At 41.1% G+C, this 21,048-nt stretch overlaps 1 protein-coding gene across 2 annotated transcripts in view; it reads left to right on the top strand.

Annotated features, from left to right (window-relative positions):
• The window catches only part of btbd11b (BTB (POZ) domain containing 11b), a 70,093-nt gene that overhangs the window by 22,348 nt on the left and 26,697 nt on the right, over positions 1-21,048 (top strand). For both annotated transcript variants that reach the window (XM_041039209.1, XM_041039208.1), the window contains exon 2: positions 17,140-17,301. In XM_041039209.1, coding sequence (XP_040895143.1) covers positions 17,140-17,301 — 162 coding nt within the window. The remainder of the gene's footprint in view (positions 1-17,139; positions 17,302-21,048) is intronic.

Here is a 21,048-nt window from a genome sequence, read left to right as displayed (position 1 = left end):
GACTGTATGCCATGCTCGCCCAACCACAAAGGATATGATGGGATAGAAATGTGAGTAAGCCTTTACAAGAAGTATATGTGAAAGTTAGTGTATATACTGTATGTAGCACAATATAATATTTAGCAGCAGTGGATGTTTTAATGTACCATGGAACCATGGAGTCACTTTCATCCAGTTAGAGTAAATTATTCACAACTGTAGTTTCACCCGGGCTACAGGAAAGAAAAAACCCCACAGATCTCTCTTTCTTTCTTTCTTTTTTTTTTTCTTTGTTAGTGCTTGTTCACACACCTACACGCACACACACGAACCCCCTCCAGGAGCGTGGATGCCGTCTGGTGCAAAGGCGTCTTCTGTGGAGTCAGATTACCTGTCATTCGGGAGGTTGCCATGTCTGATGGGAAGCTGAATCCTGCTTCAGCAGCAAACACAGAACATCAGTGTTATTTTCTGCTCACGGGCCCAAGGTTTTGTCTTGCATGTGACAGATAAAGAAAATCCCCTCATCTTCCCATTCTTAACAGTGCTATGGGGACTCTCTCTGTTATTTTCTTCTGTTTTCACCTAGAGTAAATTAATGGATCCACCAACACCACCGCCTAAGGGAGGATATGAATGGCTTGCCAGTCATTCATTGGCAAATGAAAATTCTCTGGCAAATATAAATTCCCTGCAGGGGCCCAGTGGCACCAGTGTAGGACAAGCTGCTATTCTGACACGAGTCCACTGACTTCCTGTCCATTCACAGACCGAATCTCCTCTAAAGCTCATCTTCAGTCCTGATGGATTCAGTAAACCATTCGCCTGTAATTAGTCCACCAACTTCTCCTTCATGATTCATGATACTCATACTATATACAGGCCATTAAACTAGTGCTTTTAAGATCAGACACTGGCACACAGTTCTCTGGTTAATTCAGGGTACAAATGAAAAGCAGCAGCACGGTCTCGCTTCATCTAAATTAACTTTATTGATCATTTGAAGTGGACAGCAATCAGAGAGATATTAGTCAGGCACATCACCACTGCTTTTGATGCTGTTTTGCCATTTCAGTCACACAGCTGGATGATTAATGGTGCAATTGTTGTGCAGTATTTTGTTGGTAATTTGTCCACTTTGCAAGGCTTCACTGTGTTTTGCTGTGTGTGTGTGTGTGTGTGTGTGTGTGTAGCTGTGTGTTTGTAGACCATTTTAATCCTCATTTAACCAAAAGTCTAAACTTAATTAAAAACAAAGTGCTGAAGAGTTTTTGGAACTCAAGTTTTGCACATTTTTCTCCTTGGTTGGGTAAATGGAAAGCATTAATAGACCATTTGTGGGACACCATAAAGAATTTACCCTGACTGACTGACTTCACGAGGCAGTGGCATGAAAAAGAAGGTACATTATGATTACTCTGGGCCCAGACACACGCACACTGGGTGAGTGTGGTGTGAACACTTGAGCTACTGTAAGATGTAGCCTTTTAATGAGCAGGGAAATGCATTTTCACATTTTAAGTTTTAGCCCTAGAATTAAAAATTCATGAGAAAGTATGAAATTATTTAAATATGACTTATTTTATTCATAATTTAAACAAACAAGCATAATTTTTGTCTCTGTCCAAACATTTCTGCAGCAGCAGAGTTCTTCAAGTAACTTTGTTGAGAAACACTTAATCTGCTGTTTCTATTTATATAGTAAAGCCATTTACATCAAATTAAATAGTTTCTTAGTAAAAACATAAATCTTCGACACAATGTAAAGGCAACAGATATAAGGTTGCAAGGCAGTTTCCACCAACAATGCATGTCCAATCATGCAATGTTCCTTCTTGTCTGAGATGACACTTTATGCCGTAAATCAATTAGTTTCCATTTGTTTTCTTTCCAATGGTGCCTGCCTGCTTGTTATTGCTGTATGACAGCATAATCTGTTCTTTATTGGGAGTGGGTGGAGAGGACTGCAAGACTGGAAAGAGTGGATCAATAAATGACTTAATTCTCGCAAACAATAGTTCTTTATTTCAACACCCAGGAGCTTCTTGTTTTGAATGAGCGCATGATACTGATATTAGGTGACAGTGTTGCATTCACAAAAAATGCTTGATGTAGCTTTTACTTGTGTCATATATCATTGCTAGAGTTTATAAAATGCAGGAATTAAATGTGAAAGAGTAAAAGAGCAAATTCACAAAAGGACATCAGGCTCCAATGATAGCTCTGTTAACCCATCCAGCTTGGGAGCATCATTTACCAGATGCTTGACGTAAGTAAACACTTGAGTTCAGGTGTTTGAGCTCAGGTGCCTTACTGAAGTTAACAAGTGGACTCCTCCTATTATAAATACTAGAGCTCCATAAAACCAGAAAGCTCAGGCAGAGACAAAGGCATGCTTGAAAATGCTTTACTGAACAAAAGAGAAAAATGTACCATTATTCCTTCCCACATTATCATATAAACACTAAACTGGCTGTGATTTCAACTGCAGCACTGATAGTACAACAAAAATAAATCCATTTTCAGTACGAGATTTTAGATTCGGGGGCGGCACGGTGTTGCTTAGCACTGTCACTGCGCAGCAAGAAGGTTCTGGGTTTGAATCTGCCGCCTGGGGTTTTTCTGTGTGGAGTTTGCATGTTCTCCCCATACTTGCTGAGGTTGCTTCCAGGTACTCCAGCTTCCTCCCACAGTCCAAAGACATGCAGATTAGGTTAACCGGTGACTCTAAATTGTCCTTAGGTGTGAATGTGAGTGTGAATACATCAGCCCCGTGACAGACTGGTGACCTGTTCAAGTTGTATCCCGCCTCAAAGTCCTGTGACCACATGTGACCCCTAAGAGGATAGAGGTATAGAAAATGGATGGATGAATATTAGAGTGAAAAACATTCTTATTATCTCATGATAACAAGCAGCACTTTGTTTCGAATCTATGCTGGGCGCAGACTTCTTAAACACTGTTATCAACTTTTTGTCAAATGCATTTATAAACTCTTTTGGCTTTTTTCCCACCAGCAACAACAGCTCAAAGGCTCCCACTGCTGCCTCACACACATCACCTGCTTTGACTCCCACTCAGGACTTTCTAAGTCATCGCCCATAGTACTGTTAAAGTTGACTTTGCAGCCAATTGTTGCCATTCAGCTTTCACTCAAGCTTTCAAGCCCTGCTGCTTCACCTTTGCTGCCAACTCAGTGTACCTGAGCATCTTCCTTTCACAAACCTCATCTGCTGCATCCATCACACCGCAAGCTCCTCTGAATACACAACCCACTGCGTTTGACCACAGCACCAAGTCTGGCTTTTAGGTATGATTTTTCTCCAGGACTGGCAACTCTCACAACAAATTCCCATTCCCATTTCCCAGGCCGCTTACTTGCCCCAGAAATTCACTGCCTCTTTCTGCCTTCATGAAAAAGTAATATCTTTCTTCCTGTGAGCTAACAAATTAATTTTTAGCCATTTCCTCTCAGTTGTATGCGCTCACGGATATGTTGCTAGGTGTACTGGGACAGACAAAAAGGCACTATGTCTAAATGTAGCTGCACAAGAACAAGCAAAGACTGACTCTACCTTTCCACTGGGATTTTGGGGTTAGAATTGTATCATATATCATAACTGACACAGTGGTGAAACTCTCTTTGGTTTAGCCTCCATATCCCAGAAATCCCTACCTTCCTCTTTTCTATCCCCATCCATTGTACATACCTGTGGTTTGTATAGTTTAGGTAAGTAAAATTTATGATGTGACAGATTTGCAATATAGGCACAAAAACAACAGATTTAATTTTATAAATGCTCATATTTTTCACCTAAATAGAGCTACATAGAGCTAAATAGCTACAGTAGATAATATTTTTTATAGAATTATTTAAACTTGCTGCTGGTGGAAGTTTCATATTTATCTCACTGAGAGTGGTGTAGTTCCTTTTATCTAACTCTCAGCGAGACCACATATGTTTATTTCCTAGATATTTCTGTTATTCCTATAAAGAACCTGTATAACTGACATGCCTCCTTAGCTTTTTGTGTTGTTTGTGCTGTAGCCGTGGCTTGCAAACCAACATGGTGGTCAAACGGCAGCTCCCATAATGCCCTTAAAGCAGGGAGTCTAAACTTTAAGAAGCTGCAGTGTGATGTTTGATCGTCAGGGTGACAGTGTGCGGCACTCTGTGTAATTTTGCAGTTGGTTTTCAAGGTAGCTCTATCTCTGGATATAGACACACTGTTGTTAAGGACACATTTTTCTCTCTGTCTTCAGCACTTTGTTTCCACATCAATCAGTTTTTGACCGGATGGGTCCCTGCTGAGGTTTAAGATGAACCCCAAAGAATGAAAAAAAAAAGAAAGAAAGAAAATGAAGTCGTCGAAGAAATGGAGCAGAACGACAGCATGTAGGCAGACTTTCAGAGCAACTCTAAGAACCTGAATTTGTGTGTGGCTTGAAGTCACTTAATGATCATGGTGGTACACTTACTAAAACCAAGATTGTTATCAGGCACACCTGGCAGAATAAGAACTGATGTGTGTTATGCCTTGAGCAAGAATCCTACAGTACCTGTAACAGGTGAAGATATGGCCAAAACAAATATATTTTTAACTCCACAGTCCTAACAACCCAAAATTTGCTACCCTGTTGGTTCTGTCTGATTATTCACCTTCAGGGCCTGAATGCCAAGCAGAGACCTTTACAGCTCAGTCTTTCTTTTTATTTTATTAAAGAAGACTCTTTTATCTCAGCTTCGCTGTGCCCTTCAAATCACACTGTCAGGTAATTTCAAGGTGCCGGTTCCAGCCCACCACTGTTGGTCACTTTGTGAAACTTGCAGTGACTCACACACACAGTGAAAGACCTCTTCCTTTTTAAATAGCTGATATGATTTGATGTTGTCCATCTATAACATTTGGTTGATGGCCCCTGACATATTTAAAGGCTGTGTCACTGTCATACACCCTTCGCTTTGACATGGCTGGGGGAATGAGAGGACCGTACAACCCTGAAGTGATTCATATAGACAACTACCACACTTTGAAATTATCTTACGTGAAAGGAGTCAAAGGACGATTAGCGACCTAAGGCAGAAAAAACACATCCGTGCTTATGGAGGCAGCTCACGTGCTCTAGGGGCACTTCATCGCCACGGCACGCTTTACTGTCACTGCGCACAAACATGCTCTAATACCAAACACACACACGCAAGGGTCACTCATGGGTACGGTCCAAGAGGGGGCATTGTTGGGAGAAAATTAAAAGAAAATAAGTGAAGACCACAAGTCTAATGGCAGAGCAGAGGTTTAACTTTGATCTGTCCTCTGATTGTAACAGGCAGCTGAGTGTTTTGGAAAACTTCAAAAAGCAGATTTCAGTTCAAAGCATAGGTTCCCTATTTATACTCGTATCCTCCATCAAGACCTTGGATGTAATACCCACGGCGGCCAAGTCAGCATTATATAATGCATATGAGTGTTGTGAAAACAGAAGAGACTTCTCTTAATGGCTTAAGGACACTAAATAACGCAAACAGAGAAAATCAATTAAGTTCATTTCTTGCAAGCAAAGCAACAACAAGATGTAAATGAAGAGTGGATGGCAGTTTGAGCCAAAATTACAACCCTATTAATACCAGTGTGGAGACTTTTTACCACAAGTCTGTTGACAGCGTGATATTAAACTGTGACAGGACTGTGGGTATTTCTGCTTTCATTTTGCTGAACAAGACACAAGACTCATAAGCCTGGCACAAGGCTTATAAGTCCATGAATCCTCATGTCATTTGCCCACTCAGTGCAATTAATAATGACTGCCTAAAAAGATTTTTTTCTCTTCTTTTTTTTTTTTTTTTTTTTTTTTGGTGTGCAATAGCAGTCAACCACTCGTGCACTGAATAATGCCACTGGCATCTTTGTGCTAATCTTTACTGAAATTCTCTGTACTTGACTTGCATTAATGCCTCACTGACTTTAGGACCATAGATGTCATGGGGAGAAATGAGGCAAGCAGAACATTTGGGAAACAAATTAACACTACACCCATTTGGCATCATGGACCGATGTACTTCATGCATATATCCTTCATTCATAGCTTCGCAGAAGTACCTGAGAAGGATTAGAGATGCTGGTTAATAAGAGTACTTTGTGTTGATACTGTTGAGGTGTTAATGCATGTGGACACAGTCCACAGAATCTCACGTGAACAGTCCTGCTTTTCAAAGCAAAACGTCACGTGTGGCCCTCTCAAAGGCTGCCTCACTTCAAAGTCTGACTATCATTCTCCATGAAGAAAGTCCCCTATATACACAAGATTTGGCTTCACTTTTTTTAAAAGGTCATTTTTTTTAATCTAAGCTCTCTGGGGCTGGCCAATTTCCAGCTTTGGCTATGCAGCCAAGTGCATTAAGCTGCACAGATGAAGTGCCACAGCCAACCAAGCAGAAAAATAACTTGTGCCTGCCTCAGCTGGGCTGGGAGGGGGCCGGCCCGGCCCGGGTTAGGTTTGGGCTCCACAGTGCCCTGGGCGGCCTGGGACTTGGCCACCATTAATTACCACTAATGAGTCGAGCATGAGTGACCTGATGATGATGGACTGTACATCCCCTTCACAGAACAGGGATGGATTTGGGATGCAGTGCTGTGATGGGACATGTGAGGGAATGTGGCTGCACTGGTTAGAGGGGTGTAGCAGCAAAGCAAGCATTTTGATGGTGAAGATGAATAATTACTGAGGCAAGAAGAGTACAAACATGATGAAAAGAAGTGCTAGTTTCCTGATTTATCGTGCTGTATATACTGGGAACAAGTCGTTCAGAGGCATTTCTCAAGAGACAATTTTTTTTTCAGTTTAGAACAAACTATGAGCATGAGGTCAGAAATCTCTAAACTACACAGTTTCAGTTGTGCACTATTTATGTCTGTGAAAGACTTCAGTATCCATGTTTTGCTGCTTTAAACTTTTAAGTGAACCCCACCTCAGGAACTGAGCAAAGAGTTGAACACTGAACTTGGCCATTTCAACAATGGCTCCCTTTTTGCATTTATATTCCTGGCATGTACTGTGTTTGAATCTCACAACTCTGCAGAGTGAAGCATGAGTAGAGTAAAAAAGGGGTACTGTGTGTGTGTGTGTGGGTTTGTATGTGCACGTGATATTACCACAGATGTGTCCGTCTGGGCGTGTGTGAAGGGATTCGTGTGTGAGCGTGGCGTGTGCATTCCAGCCCCATGCCTGTGTGTTTGGATTTGAAGTGGCTGCTCCCTGCCAGCCAGCCTCCTCCACCCTCTGTGTTTCTCACAGCAGATCCAGTGTGCCTGAGGGAGAGGCTGGGAAAACATGTGGGGGAGAGCCCGGAGGAGCTGGAGGGAGACCCAGCCTACCTGCTGCCTGCAGCTGACTGGAGTCAGTTAGTGCAGGGCAGACGCCCAAAATATGATAGTTTTGGCTTGGTTTGTATGTGTCGTCAAAGGATGTACTGTTGGTGTGGGCTGTCACGGTTTTAACCTGCAATAACAATCCTGTTATGGGAACGTATCCTTGTTTGAAAGCTTGTGTGTTGCATGCAGTTTGTTTTGTTTATGTCTGTTTACGATGCCTGAGGCAGCAGCACTCTTTCTGTCTCTTGAGTTTTATGGGTTACAAGTGTAAGAAGACACTTTTTTTTTTTTTTTTTGAAAGATGAGCTCGCATGACTGATTTAGTGAGTGATATTGCAAATTGCTCAATTACAGCTTGGCCAATGTTCACCCCTCAGTACGAGTGCAATCATTCACTCACAAGACTTCACAAAGAGGACATTGTTTTTAGTCAGACTCTCCACATTTTCCATAATAAGCAATACATCTGAGGTCACCGGGTCTCCTCCCCTGAGGTTTGGAGCATTGTCCAAAACTGAATGATCACGTTTCCAATACGAGTGCTCTCACATTATCAAAGTGACAGGGATATTTGCTAACGGAGGCCCTGAATAGCGACGGTCATCCCCCGGAGGAGGGACTAAGGGTAGAGGGGGAAGCAACAGGGACCAGCACGCAGCCTTAGGCCTCATCACTCTCTGCCAGGCATGGCCCACTTCCAGTCAGTGTCTCTGCTTCATGCAGCCACTCTGCAAAGTCAGAATGATAGATTACACTAGGTGAGTTGAACAATTATGGAGCAATTTGAAGCCGTATGCCTTTTAAATTGCTTGTCTCCCATCATGAAACAACTTAAACAGTCAGAAAAAAAAAGTTGGATGCGTTGCTCGAGTCCTTCTTTGTTATTACTATTAACAATATTGGGGGAAAGAGACTCACCATTGTGCTGTTATGCCTTATCTATATTATATTGAATGGTTTAAAAAAAAGGTTTACAAACGCATAAACATGCATGCTTAGGGACATGTCCACCAATAGATAAAGTCAAACCTACACACATTCAGTTGATTTCACAAATGCACACATATACAACACTGACACTGTGTTTTTATTCTCGTATGAACAGGGGCACAATGAGGAGAGCTTTGTGGTTTTACACCGTCCATGGGTGTTATCATCCAGGTGGCTGGTAACCGATTCCTCTGCCCACTGTGAAAACAACAAACCAGCATTTATAAAGTAAATGAGAAACGATAGCAGGGCATGCGCTTGACGTGACTCTGTAGTGACGCACAAGACGGTGGGGGTCTGGCCTGTCTGCCGGGATGGCAGCAGTTATCAGATTATTTCCGCCAGGTTGCAGACATGGGACTCCTGGGAGGAGCAGGGGGAAAATGGAGATACATTTTTGTGGCTAGCATTTAGGTGTCAATCCTGGAGGGATATTACGCATACAGTAGCAAATGTGTGTTTGTGTGTGTGTGTGTGTGTGTGTAACATTTAAGACATAATAGAAAATGTCATAGAGGAACAGAAGGAAATGAACAAATGTGATAACACTTAGAAGAGTGAATGTACATTTATGTCTTATATATATATATGAATAGGCTAAATAATTTCCTTAAGGAGCTGAGAACATTAGTCAAATGGAAGTAAATAGTGCATTTGTTGGGGACTATTTTCATCTGCGGATTAATACACATTTGGTACTCAGACGAATATTATTATAGCACCAGAACGAGACCAGGGATCATTCCATTGCTTCCTTTGCTCTTTTCATGGGATTTCGTGACAAAAAGAAAAAAAAAAAGCAAAGTCACCAGGGTTGTCCTTTAATGTGTCATTATGAAAACAAGACATTTTACATATGCTTCGCCCTAAACGTCCTCCACTGAACAGGCTGCTCTATGGATTACAAATCCTGATGTCATCATTCGTCATCGCTCCCAACATCTAGGACTTTCTAAAATGTTTTGCCCTGAATACTTTGAATCATCCTCTCTTCCGCTAATTGCAAATGTCTTCCTTCTCTATTACTGTGAATCTTTTTCTTTTAAAGGTGACATTTACTCAATTGACATTTAGTCATTTACAGTATCAATGCAAATAGAAAGGGTAGGGATAGTAGCAGCAGTGGCAGCAGTATGTTTTCTCACAAGAAGAGGCAATGCAGGGTCTGCACAGTGTAAATTTGGAGGTTACAGAATTGTGCAGTGCAGAAATATTCACTCATACAGCTGCTACTGTACAAATGTGGGTAAACACTATTAATACTGCATGAGAGTTGTTCTTCATTTCATTTTTGACCAGCCAGTCAGATACATGCCACACACTTCCTGGGAATACCTTCATCTCACACACACAAATACACAAAAGAGAAACACACAGACTTAGACTGAGACACAGACTTAGTGACGCAGACACACACACACACACACACAGATGTAGGAACCAACATTCACACAGGCAGACAGGCCTCAAGGATTTACTGTCTTATTTACTTTACACTTGGCTTCATATTTATGATGCTGAGTTTTCATGTCCGAGAGCGTCTTCACTTAAAAGCTCCCAATGTTTACAAGCAGCTCGATATGACGTCACCCCTTTAAAATGACCCGGAGGAAAATATCCCCTTGCAGCAAATCTCATTTTATGACATTAGTCATATCCTTTAATTACTCCAGTGCCCTCAGTACTAAATGAGCAATTACTTCAGAACATTGTTGCATTTAGCAGAATTTCTGTGTCTGCTTCTCAGAAGTTCAGAGGCTTTTTTCATATTTTTCGAAGTCGTAACTCACATCTCCATCCTTGATCTTGCTGAAATGCGACAGACCACACAGCCCCGCTTTTTTCCTTCCCTCCCAATATCAGATTATATGAGATAATTGTAAGGAAGAAAATACCGTAGCGCTGCTTTTTAAGACTCTCCCAGAAGCTCATATAGAGGTAGTGCAGGGTGAGCAGAGAGATTACGGCTCAGTGACTTCAGATTTTTCCCTGCTGCTGCTGATTGCGAGTATTGTCTGGAAAGCATCCTGCGGGAAGCGTGCGACTCATGGATATTACACACAGACTTATTACCCTTGACAGAAGAAATGAGATGAAAAGAGAGAAATAATAGCGAGAGAGTTGCTACCTTGGGGTGGAATAACACACAGCCTGAAGGGAGGCTGGTTTCCCTCTGATTGGAGAAGATTGCGTAATTCTAGTTGTGCCCTTGTTGTGCGTCGGTCACCCGTCACAAGTCCTCCGTCTGTGTGTGTGTGTTTGAGTGTACGGCCTATTGTGTGTTGATGACTTGTGTAGTATGGACTTGCGTGTGTGTGTTTTGACTTATTCACATCTGTGTCCTTTTTTTAGCTTTTAGTTCTAATGTGTTGCTATTTCCAAACTGCCTGCAATGATTTAAATACATTCAGTGGCCACAGTCTCTATTTAGCTCCCTCTCATCTCATCTCTCCATTACCTCTCTCTTTTCTTCCTTTCTCTTTCTTTCTGCTCTGGACCAGTGATGTTAACTAATAAGATCTGCATGAGATCTCGTTACAGAGTGAGAATGAGCTCTTAGAAAATTAAAGGCCCCATCCATGATTAAAATGTAAACAAACAAGTAGCCCCACCACCAGTAATCAAACACAAGAACTGGAACACTATTAAAAACGAAAAATCTAAGGTATTAATGTTTTCGAACATAATTTCTAGGAGACAGGGTTAATCGTTGATCATTGATTAGCTTAGCTTTAAGAACTGATTTGATAGATACCCCTTTACTAAACAGTACCAACCTAAAAGAGAACAGCTCTGTAATGAAAGGGCTGTCAACAGAGCCTGAGCAAAGACAGAATGGACTTAATCAGACTGTGAGCGCTAGTTGTTGATTTCTTTCTTGTGTTAAATGGACTTGTTTCAAGGAGTGTCAATGATGAGGGGCGGCTTCAACCAGGAAAATCTAATCTAATAAAAGACTCTACGCACCATTCACACATAACAACTGAAACAGCAATGCCGCGGAGGGCAGCGGGGTGACAAATTGATTAACCGGATTGTTAGGGCCTCCTGTGTGAGAAAGCAGAGGCCTTACCGAAGTGTCCTTGAACAAGATGTGAGGCACTGACTCCCTTTCAGCTCCAAGAGACACCGTTCTGTATCTGAGAATGACCTCTGACCTCCATGTGGAGCCGGGGTGTCAATAAAGGATCAATGAAGAATCACATTCATTCTTCCTTTTTTTTTTTTTTTTTTTTTTTTAAATAATTGACTATTCAAAACAACAGCAGTAGAGGTTTGATGTGCTCACAGTGGACTTCAGTGCCTACTGAAGATCTCAACACAAAAATCTAAACCCACAGTTGGAACACATTTCCCTTGGCGGTTTATTCATACATGTAAGAACACATCAGGAGGTTTGTGTGTTTCTTTCAGAGCGACACAAAAAAACGCAGACTCTGGAGCTTTTTCAGTCCTCTGAATTGAGGACAGCAAGATGATCTTCAACAGACTGTATCCTGGATGTGGTTGCCCAGTAATAGGAAATATTCAGTGTGGATTTAGCTGCACACATTGTTCTCTCCGCAGAGCGCGTCACACTTTAACTAGACATGAAGTGCTTGGGATTAAGACTTTTTAATTACTAATAATTATCTGTGTGTGAGTGTCGACTTTCGCATACACACGCGCACTTTGTTGTTTTATGCAACGTGGCTTGTTATTAAATTGTTTGCAGCTCCTGACTGTATATTATCATTTGTGTGCCTTTGTGTGTTTGTGGCTAATAGAGTCAATCACATGACTTCTCCCTCTGCCAGTTTCCTAATTTAAGCAGACATTTGGATGTGTACATGTATTTTCTCACAGGACTCGTGGTTGCGCAGTCTTCCTTTATACCCCAGTCGACTGGCTCAGGACTAACCCATTAAAGACTTGTGGCTCCCTCAGACCATACTGTGGTCACCTGAGAACCCAAACCGAGACCGTACCTCTGGAGATTTACAGTCTACCCAAGTGTACAAAGGCTTGTTCTAAAAAACACAGCTTCATATTCATGCTTCTATTTCTACAGCTTGACACACAGTGCAGATTATTCGGAGTGAATAAAGCATCCATTTAGAGCAGCAAAGGCATTATAACACACGTCACTACTCTGTTTCCCGCGTTCCATCTCACAGTGTCTCCCTCTATGATCACTCACCGGTATACATATGGTAGCCATCTGGCCTGGCAGAACAGAGCCGGAGCCTACAGTGGGGCAGCACTACTGTGATCCATGTAGAGTACCAATATGATTAACTCTTTAGAGCCATAATAGTGCACCAAAAACAGCCTTTATCTAGTGCTTTCTGCTGTCTCTTTAAGTCTTTTTTGCATCAAGCTGTTTGTATTTGTCTTACTTCCTCAACTTTTTGTGCTTTTCTCTCATTCTGTGACTCTGCCTTGGCATCTTGAACCAAATACTACACTCAAGTCTGATCTCAGTCACATCCCATTCATGCAAGTGCTGCTTTAGTGTCGCTGTTTGCACAGTACAATTATAATTTTCCAAATCAAACCTTGACTCTGCTGCATCTGTGTCTTATCTGCGTGTGAAAGCCAAAGTGTTCCTGCAGAGTGTTTAGGGAAGTGCGTTTCTCTCTGTGTCACTCCAAAATAGATTTAAGTGCAGGGTAGGAGCCACAACGAGGTCAGCAGGCCTGTCCCAGTGCTCTAGTCAACCCTGAGACAAGGAAGAGTGGGTCCAAACTATAGTAGTCTGCATTCTGATGGACAGGCCCAGAGAAAAATCTAAACACTTCTAAATGCTAAGCTAAGCCAACTTTCTCCTAGCTGTCGGCTCCTGTCTTTATTTACCTTACAAACATAAGAGTGTTATAAATGTATTTCACAAAATGTCAAACTGTTCCTTTAAATCTAAGGGTGTTATAAACATAAACAACAAACAAAGAAGGAAAACTGACAGAGGGAAGTTTGTCATTTTGGATTTGTAATATTTTGGCTTTGTGAGGTGACTTTTTTCAACAGCATGTGGAATATGTTTGTGACCACGCACTATATCTTTTCTGTGCAGCTGCCTATCACAGAATATGACTAAGGTGCATTCAGTGACATCTTAATGGGAATTCCTGTACTCATTAATTCTTCTCCAGTGACAGTGCCTTGCCTGGAGCCTCCTCTCCCTTCCTCAGTGATACTGAATAGCTGCCATATGGCAAACAGGACTGGTCCACTTAAAGAGAGGCAGGTGCCTGATATCATCTCACGCCATTATACATTTAAAAACAATAACCGACTGTTATATAATTATGATTATGGCCATATAAATGGCTTCTAGCATTTTGTGCAGTTATACTGTACTGTAAAACCCAACAACATCACATTTCCTGGGAGATTTCTGGTGCAGTGACAATCATGAGGAAGACACAAGCGTTCCCATCACACAAACAGAAGAGAGAGAGAGAGAGAGAGAGAGAGAGAGAGAGAGAGAGAGAGAGAGAGAGAGAGAGAGAGAGAGAGAGAGAGAGAGCAGCTATAGTCGCTAGCTGTCTGGCATGTAAGAGCTCCATCAGTTCCTCCCTAAGGGTAGACAGTGCCTTGCATTTGGACACAGAGAGCCAGTGAGTCACCTTGCCTCAGTCCATGCTGAGAGCATTCAGCACTTCACTGTCAGCTGGTCCTGTTATTCCCCTGAGCCAAGGTTAAGGAGCTGGGCAGTTAAAAGCTCAAGTGTAACAGTAAGGTGTTTTCATCCCGTCCCGCGCAATAGACACACAGGAGACATTTGGACATGTCACAGAGGGAAAGACACAGGTGTTACTACTAACATTAACAGTAGTTCTGTTAGCGTCCCACTGAGTTATGACAATGTGGCAGTGCACAACAGGATCCTGAAACTGAAAAAGCAAAATAGAATTTAGCCATCATTTATAATTACATTATTATTGCTATTATATTTACTTATTAACAGTACAGTTTGTTTTGTTATTAGTATTATTATTTACACCTGTGCTTTTGCTAGTGTGACATGTCAAAATGTCCTCAGTGAAAAAGGCCTGATAGTCAAAAGCACTTCAAGCTGCGTTTGGTACATGAACGGTACCATACCATGTAACTAAGTTCAGTAATTCATAATAATCATAATAATGAATAGTAAAGATATTTTCCATTAGCCTTAACTGCACATTATCCCTACGTTATGAAACGTAGGGAGTAAGGCATTCCCAACTTTATCCAATGTTACTGCTTGGCACCAAACTTACCTTCATAAAGTTCTCTGTTTGTTTAGTCCTTTTCTTATTAGGTCCTCGGTTTACGTGGTGTTTCACTGCCGCACCACAGCCAGAGCAACCTCCAACAGAAAATCGAATCAAGTCAATTAAACAAATAAATGAATTAAACGTACAGGAGGTGATGACAGGATCGGGTTTAAAGTGAAAGACATTTTTTGTTTTATCCTTTAGCAAGTTATGAAAATGATGGTGTCTGTAGTGCAATATTTCGCTGAATCACACCTGGGGGCCTTATGTCTGTGCACATCAAAAGAGGTGGCTCATGTGGTCACGCTCTGAGTGGACTACTTACTGTGCTATATAATTGTTTGAGAAGAAAGTGGGTGTGAGGAAGGTGCCAGGGTAGCCCTCCTGCTGCTTTAAATGGTTTAAGATGGATTTCCTGGAGGTTGCACAACTGCTTGCCAAAGAGGGCACATTGCAAGCAATAAAAGCAATAAAAGGGGTGTTTCAGAGTAATCCCTGCAGACAGGTTGCTGCAGAAACACGGAAAGAACGTTTCTTTTCTTCAAAATTGATCTTGTTGGCTTCTCTGGAGCTTTGGGTGAAAACTGTAGCAGTTCAGGACACCTGGTGCAGTAGGTGGTGCTGTGTCCTGGTCTTTGTTCCAGAGTTGTGCTGGTTGTACTTCTGTGGTCAGACCTGAGAACAAAGATGTAGAAGACATGGTGCCACAGCTGCTGCTCTGCTGCTATGTAGGTTTATAAGCTAAAGCACTGTGACTTGTTACCAAGAAACCTATTTCCAGATGTTTTTGCCTCACAGTTTTATTACTCGTGTAATGCATGTTGAATAAGAAATGCAAACATAGAGTATAATCACAAGCATGGCTTTTAAAATCAGCACATTTTATCATCACTCTATTGGATTGTATGAAAATTATTGGCATGGGGAGGAACATTACGTTTCACTTTTATAAAAGGCAAGTTTAGCGTTAGTATAGCATCCAAAGAAGTGTTACCTTCTCTGGCCAACACTCTCCTCGATTTTACACATCAAAGTCTGTGTCATGACTAGCCCCTAAGGGGACTGTTTTTGGGAATCCTTTTATGTTCTGAACTCTTCTGTGGACTTTTGAACTCTTGTTTAGTTTGTTAAGTTTTGTTTATAGTTCCTGTTTTATTTTGAAATCACTTCCCTTGTGTGTCTTGTTTTGTTCTACTTCCTGTCTTTGTCTTGTTTCCCTCCTTTGTGATTGTCTGCCCCGCCCTAATTGGTTTCACCTGTTGCCCATTGCCTGGTGTATTTAAGTCTCGTTATTTCCCTGTGTTCTTGTTGGTTCGTCTGTGTTCCATGCCCGAGTCTGTTTCCTTGCCTGAGTGTGTGTCTTCCCCATGATCGTTCCCGTACCTGTGTCTTGCATTTTTTTCCCCACCTCATGGACTTACCTTGCTTTCCTCTGTTTGCAAGTAAGAACATTTGTATTTTGGTTTGGTCTCTAAGTATTTTTCTCCTGCGTGGATGATTTTTGGTTGTTTGACTTTTGTTCCCTGGCCCTTGACACTCCTGGATTTTTGGTTCATTAAAAGACTTTAAGTTACTCCTAGCCTGTCTTGGGGGTTATTGCTTTTGGGTCCTGGCCTGATCCCTAGTCTTAGCACAACAGTCTGTTTACTGGCTTGAGGGACCTCTACTGTATATTAAAAACTGCAAACATAACACAGTGAGAAATCTTTACAGTAGATTTCAGCAATCCTTTATGTTTGAACTGTCACTGTCACTTTGTATGACGTATTTTAACTAACTCTCCCAAAAGTTCAGGCAAGGAAGAATACATAAGCCGACCCGTCTTCTGAAACCCTGCCAGTAAAGTCCCTTACTTCTGAGTCCCTTTCATCTAATTGGAGAAAATTGAAATGAATTGCCCTATAAACAAATGTCTGTTCCCGCAGGATAAATGAAGAATGCCACCTTCGCCACAGGCAGCATGTGCATTAAATTAGCAGCATATTATGAGAGAAGAACCATTAAAACCAAACCTACTTTTCTTTTTTTCACAGTGGTGAAATGTGATTAGGGGGCTAAGTATAGAGTCACTGCTTTCAGCTGTTTCATAAGTTGACACCCTGCAAACAGTAAGAAGGGTGCAGCACCAAGGTGCAGAGGAATGAGAAACTGTCAGTAGAGCGCAATGAAGAGCAGTCTGCATCATCACCTTAGAGTGAGGAAGAGTAACATCCAGAGGTGTGAATAATGAAAACGCATTTGAAATATTACACATTATTACCTTTGGGAGAAGCCACTACATTGTGTGGCCTCCAGTGTTTCTCGGTCTAAACATAAATAATTACACATGGTGTTTTTTTTTGTTTTTTTTTAATAATCACTTGTTTTATTTTTTATTTATTTTATGAATATGACAAATATATACAGGGAAATAATGGGACATTACTGACATTTAAGAGGGGGAACTATGTCTCTTACTCTCCTTATGTTTCATAATGAGAAATTAGAGAAACTACCAAAACAAGTTACTGAACCTAACTGCATAAATTAAGAGTAAGAATCTCTTTCTCTCCCCGTTTCAGGTGTACTCAGCCTACCTGAGGGTCTGACTCTTCACAAGGACCAGCAGCAGCAGCAGCAGCGAGCGGGAAAGAGCGGAGAGGGAAACGCCTACAGTCAGTCCGAGCTGCGCTCCGTTGAACAGTGCTTACTGGCAACAAGAGTGGGCAGCATCTCTGAACTCAGTGAGTGCTCTGTGTGTTTAATAATTATTTTGGTGTTTTAGCAGCTCTCTCATGCAGAGTGACCCACCTGACACCCACCACATGGCTTTTATGCCATGCTAGCGGCATGGATCTAGAGATGGCAATGCCAGTCTGTCGGTTGGCCTGTCAATCCACCACTTTGGTCCATACTAAAAACATGTCAACAATAGACATTGTCTAGACATTCATGGCCCCCAAAATGATGGATCCCCTGACCTTTTCTGTACCATCACACCGAGGCTCAAATTTGTTTTTGTTTTGGGGGTTTTTTGTATTAAATGCTGCAACAACTATTGGACTAATGGATTTCTAATGGTTTCTACTTAGTATCTAGTAAAATGTGAAAACATCTACTGGATTGTTTGGCATAAGAATTTAGAAGTGGTTTTGAATGAAACTTATTGGATGGATCGGTGTAAAATTATTTAGATGGATTCATGCCCCCCGCAGGATGAATTGTAATAACTTTGGCAATCCCTTTACATTATTCTAACACCATCATGTGGCCTACATTTCCATTTGTCCAGTACTTTGCTTCTTGACCAAATACCTGCAAAACTAATGACACTCTCACCGGCCTCATCTGTACTCTGTGCTTAGTGTTAATTAGCAGATGTTAGCATATTAACATGTATAACTTAGATGGCTAGCATACTAGACCTTGCATTTAACTCAAAGTACAGTTGTGCCTAAATACAACCTCTCTGAGCCACTAACGGCTCTAGACTTTTAGTCTTGGTAAGCCTTTAATGAATTCCATGACATTTTGATTGCAGGTTTTGTTGAAAGTGTGTGGCTCTGGTTGACTAAACGTCTACTTCACATTTGAGTTGGATGACAATATCAGCTGTTATGATAATGCAATGTTTAATAACTCACAAATACTGTCACACTCTATCAGTAAATCACTGTATCATAATCCTGCTGTGCATGTGTATGTGCCTATTTAAATGAATGGGAATCAGTGGGAGTTGCACTGTCAGTGAGAGCAGTTTGAATGAATCAGAGCCATTCATTTAAAAAATATTTTAGCTTATAAGTTTGACAAGCCCTCCAAATGTTAATTGAATGTCTGTCCACTTACAATGTACTCATTATTCAAAGAATAATGGGCATCGGAATGCTTTCTAAATAGATTTATACAGTACAAAGTCATTTACATAGTCTATTGGAATCGGTTTTATATAATAATAGGTTTTCTGCATGATTTGAGAAATGACATAATGATTATGTTTTACCCTCCTGTCCTCACTCACAAAAAAAAGTTATAACGTACAACCAAAACTTTCCGATAAACTTTCAAAGAGTCTCAATAAATCTGCTTCAGCAAGCTGTGTTGAAAATCACCAAATACAAAACCTCATGTTTTCCCGTTTTCTATAATCAGATATGATCACAGAATCAAGATGCTCATTGGAAGCGATGAACAGTTTTGTTTATTGGGTGCAACTCTGCAGCTCATTCCAGAAAACACATCTGAGAGCTGCGGCATGCACTGACAGAAGAATAACAAATTCACGAGCATAAACGCCCATTGTCTCCTAATGTGCATGACAATATTTTTGGCAAAAAAAAAAAAATATTCAAGCCAAATAATGGGGAAAAGGTCGTGGGGTCTGGCATGGTTATCATGGCATCGGTATGTCAAGACAGGGCTAGAAAAATATTTTCTGTATATCTAGTGTAAACATTTATCATCAGAATAAACAGCGAGCCAATTCTTCTCACTGTATGTTTTCTCAGGACCGAGGTGGGAGGGGTGAGCGGTGCAGCACTGAGGCAAATCGCCTGCAGTCCCCTGTCCATGTTGTATTGATGAGGTCAAGCAAGGACTCATTCTGTTGTGTTGACACTGCAAACACACTCTGAGACAACAGAGCGGCCGATGGATAATAGCAGAGCTTAGTCCAGTGGTAATGTTATCTGGTCTGGAGAGGAATTCTGTAAATAACTAAAGGATTTGCAAACAGACACACAGCCCAAGCTGCAAAAAAAAGAATGATTGAGAAAAGCAGAATAGGCAGCGATGGATCCACTATCACGCTGTGACGCTGTATGTGGCATAGAGCATGGGAAGGTTGGAGGAAAAGACAGATGAGATTTTCTTGAATAAAGTTCACAGAGGACTAGAATTGCAACCAGTCAAGTTGCAGTGTACATCCATGTCTGTCCAGACTTGTATAATACATGTGGTGAAGACTTTGAAGACCTTTGACCTTTGATGAACAAATTCTAATCAGGTCATCCATTAGTCCAAGTGTACGTTTGTGCCAGATGTAATGAAATTCTCTCAAAGCGTTCTCGATATACTGCGTTCACAAAAATGGGACGGACATCAGATCACAGTGACCCTGACCTTTGACCTCCAAAATCTAATTGGTTCATCCTTTAGTCTAAGTGAACCTTTGTGCAAAATTGAAAGAAATTCCCTCACATTGTTCCTGAGATATCGCATTGAAGAGAATGGGACAGACGGACAACCGTAAGACATAAGTCAAGTCTCAAGTGCAGCAAAATTTGCATCCGGTGCAGAGACATTCTTATTCACTGGTATTTAGACTCAATTTTAGAGGCTTGCCATTGATTTACCTTTTTGTGTTTCCTCATTTTCTCCTCCGCCAAAATGCCAAATTTGCATATTTGAAATGACAGTCTTGCAAATTCTGCAATTATTAGTACTGCTGGTGTGTCATCATTACTCAGTCATGCCCGACAACATCCTGCTTCAAACATGTTCCACACAGTTTGGATTGTGTTACTCAGTATGTTACCGACTGCGGATGCATCTATTTTTAGAAGCACAGATGGACGGAGGACACAAAATACATGTAGACTTTCTCCATATATGTATGAAAATCTATAGCCTACAGCTATATAATACCAGCACCACAAAGAGAAACAAGGTCAAATGGCAGCGACCTCACTGTGCATAACTGTGTTGTTATCTCTGTGGGCTTCAAACCACCAGCAGTTATGGCATCGTGCAGTGAACCAACTAACTTTATTCATGGATTAGGCAGAGGATACAATAATCTACGTGTAGGTTCTCTGAGTGCAATAAGGTCAAATGGTAGTGACCTCTCCTCATCAACAGCAGCAGCTCAAAGTTTAAAGGAATAGTTCAAGATATTGGGAAATAAGCTTGTTTGCTTTTTGTTGAGAGATGAGAAGTTTGATACCACTCTCATGTCTGTCAGTTCAGATGATGCTAGCTAATGTATTTCCATTTGCAGAATCCCTCAGCCAACCAAAGACCTACTGTGCCTTGCTAGATCACAAGGAGCAAATGAAGTTAGTCCTGGTTTTATGCTGTAATGCTTTTAAAATTGCATTTCTTATGTTTGGTTTTCCTTGGAGTTTTTACCCACTAAATGGCCACTTGCTATTTGGATTTGAGATTTCTTTGTCACGCTCATTATGGCATTTTAACGTGTTTGCAAATTTTATTACATTATTGTCATACATTATTAGTTATAAATGCTGATTAAATCACTCTGGAAACATCATTATTTTTATTACTGGACATGATGCAAAAATCAATTTGAAATTCAAAAAAGCACATTTTTCCACAGAAAGGAAAAAAGGAAATTTGGAGCCAGTCAAAGCCATTTCAAGGATCATGTGGCTTTTTTATTTTTCTGTCTCTCTCTCTTTCTATGTGTTGGACTGTTTTAACAGAAGACGTTAATAGCTTTACTCTCAGTAATACATTTCAAATGTCATTTT

This window comes from Toxotes jaculatrix, chromosome 5, assembly GCF_017976425.1.
Source record: "Toxotes jaculatrix isolate fToxJac2 chromosome 5, fToxJac2.pri, whole genome shotgun sequence".
NCBI lineage: Eukaryota > Metazoa > Chordata > Actinopteri > Toxotidae > Toxotes > Toxotes jaculatrix.
The sequence above is the reverse complement of the archived record's forward strand: the minus strand, read 5'-3'. Positions and strand labels throughout refer to the sequence as shown.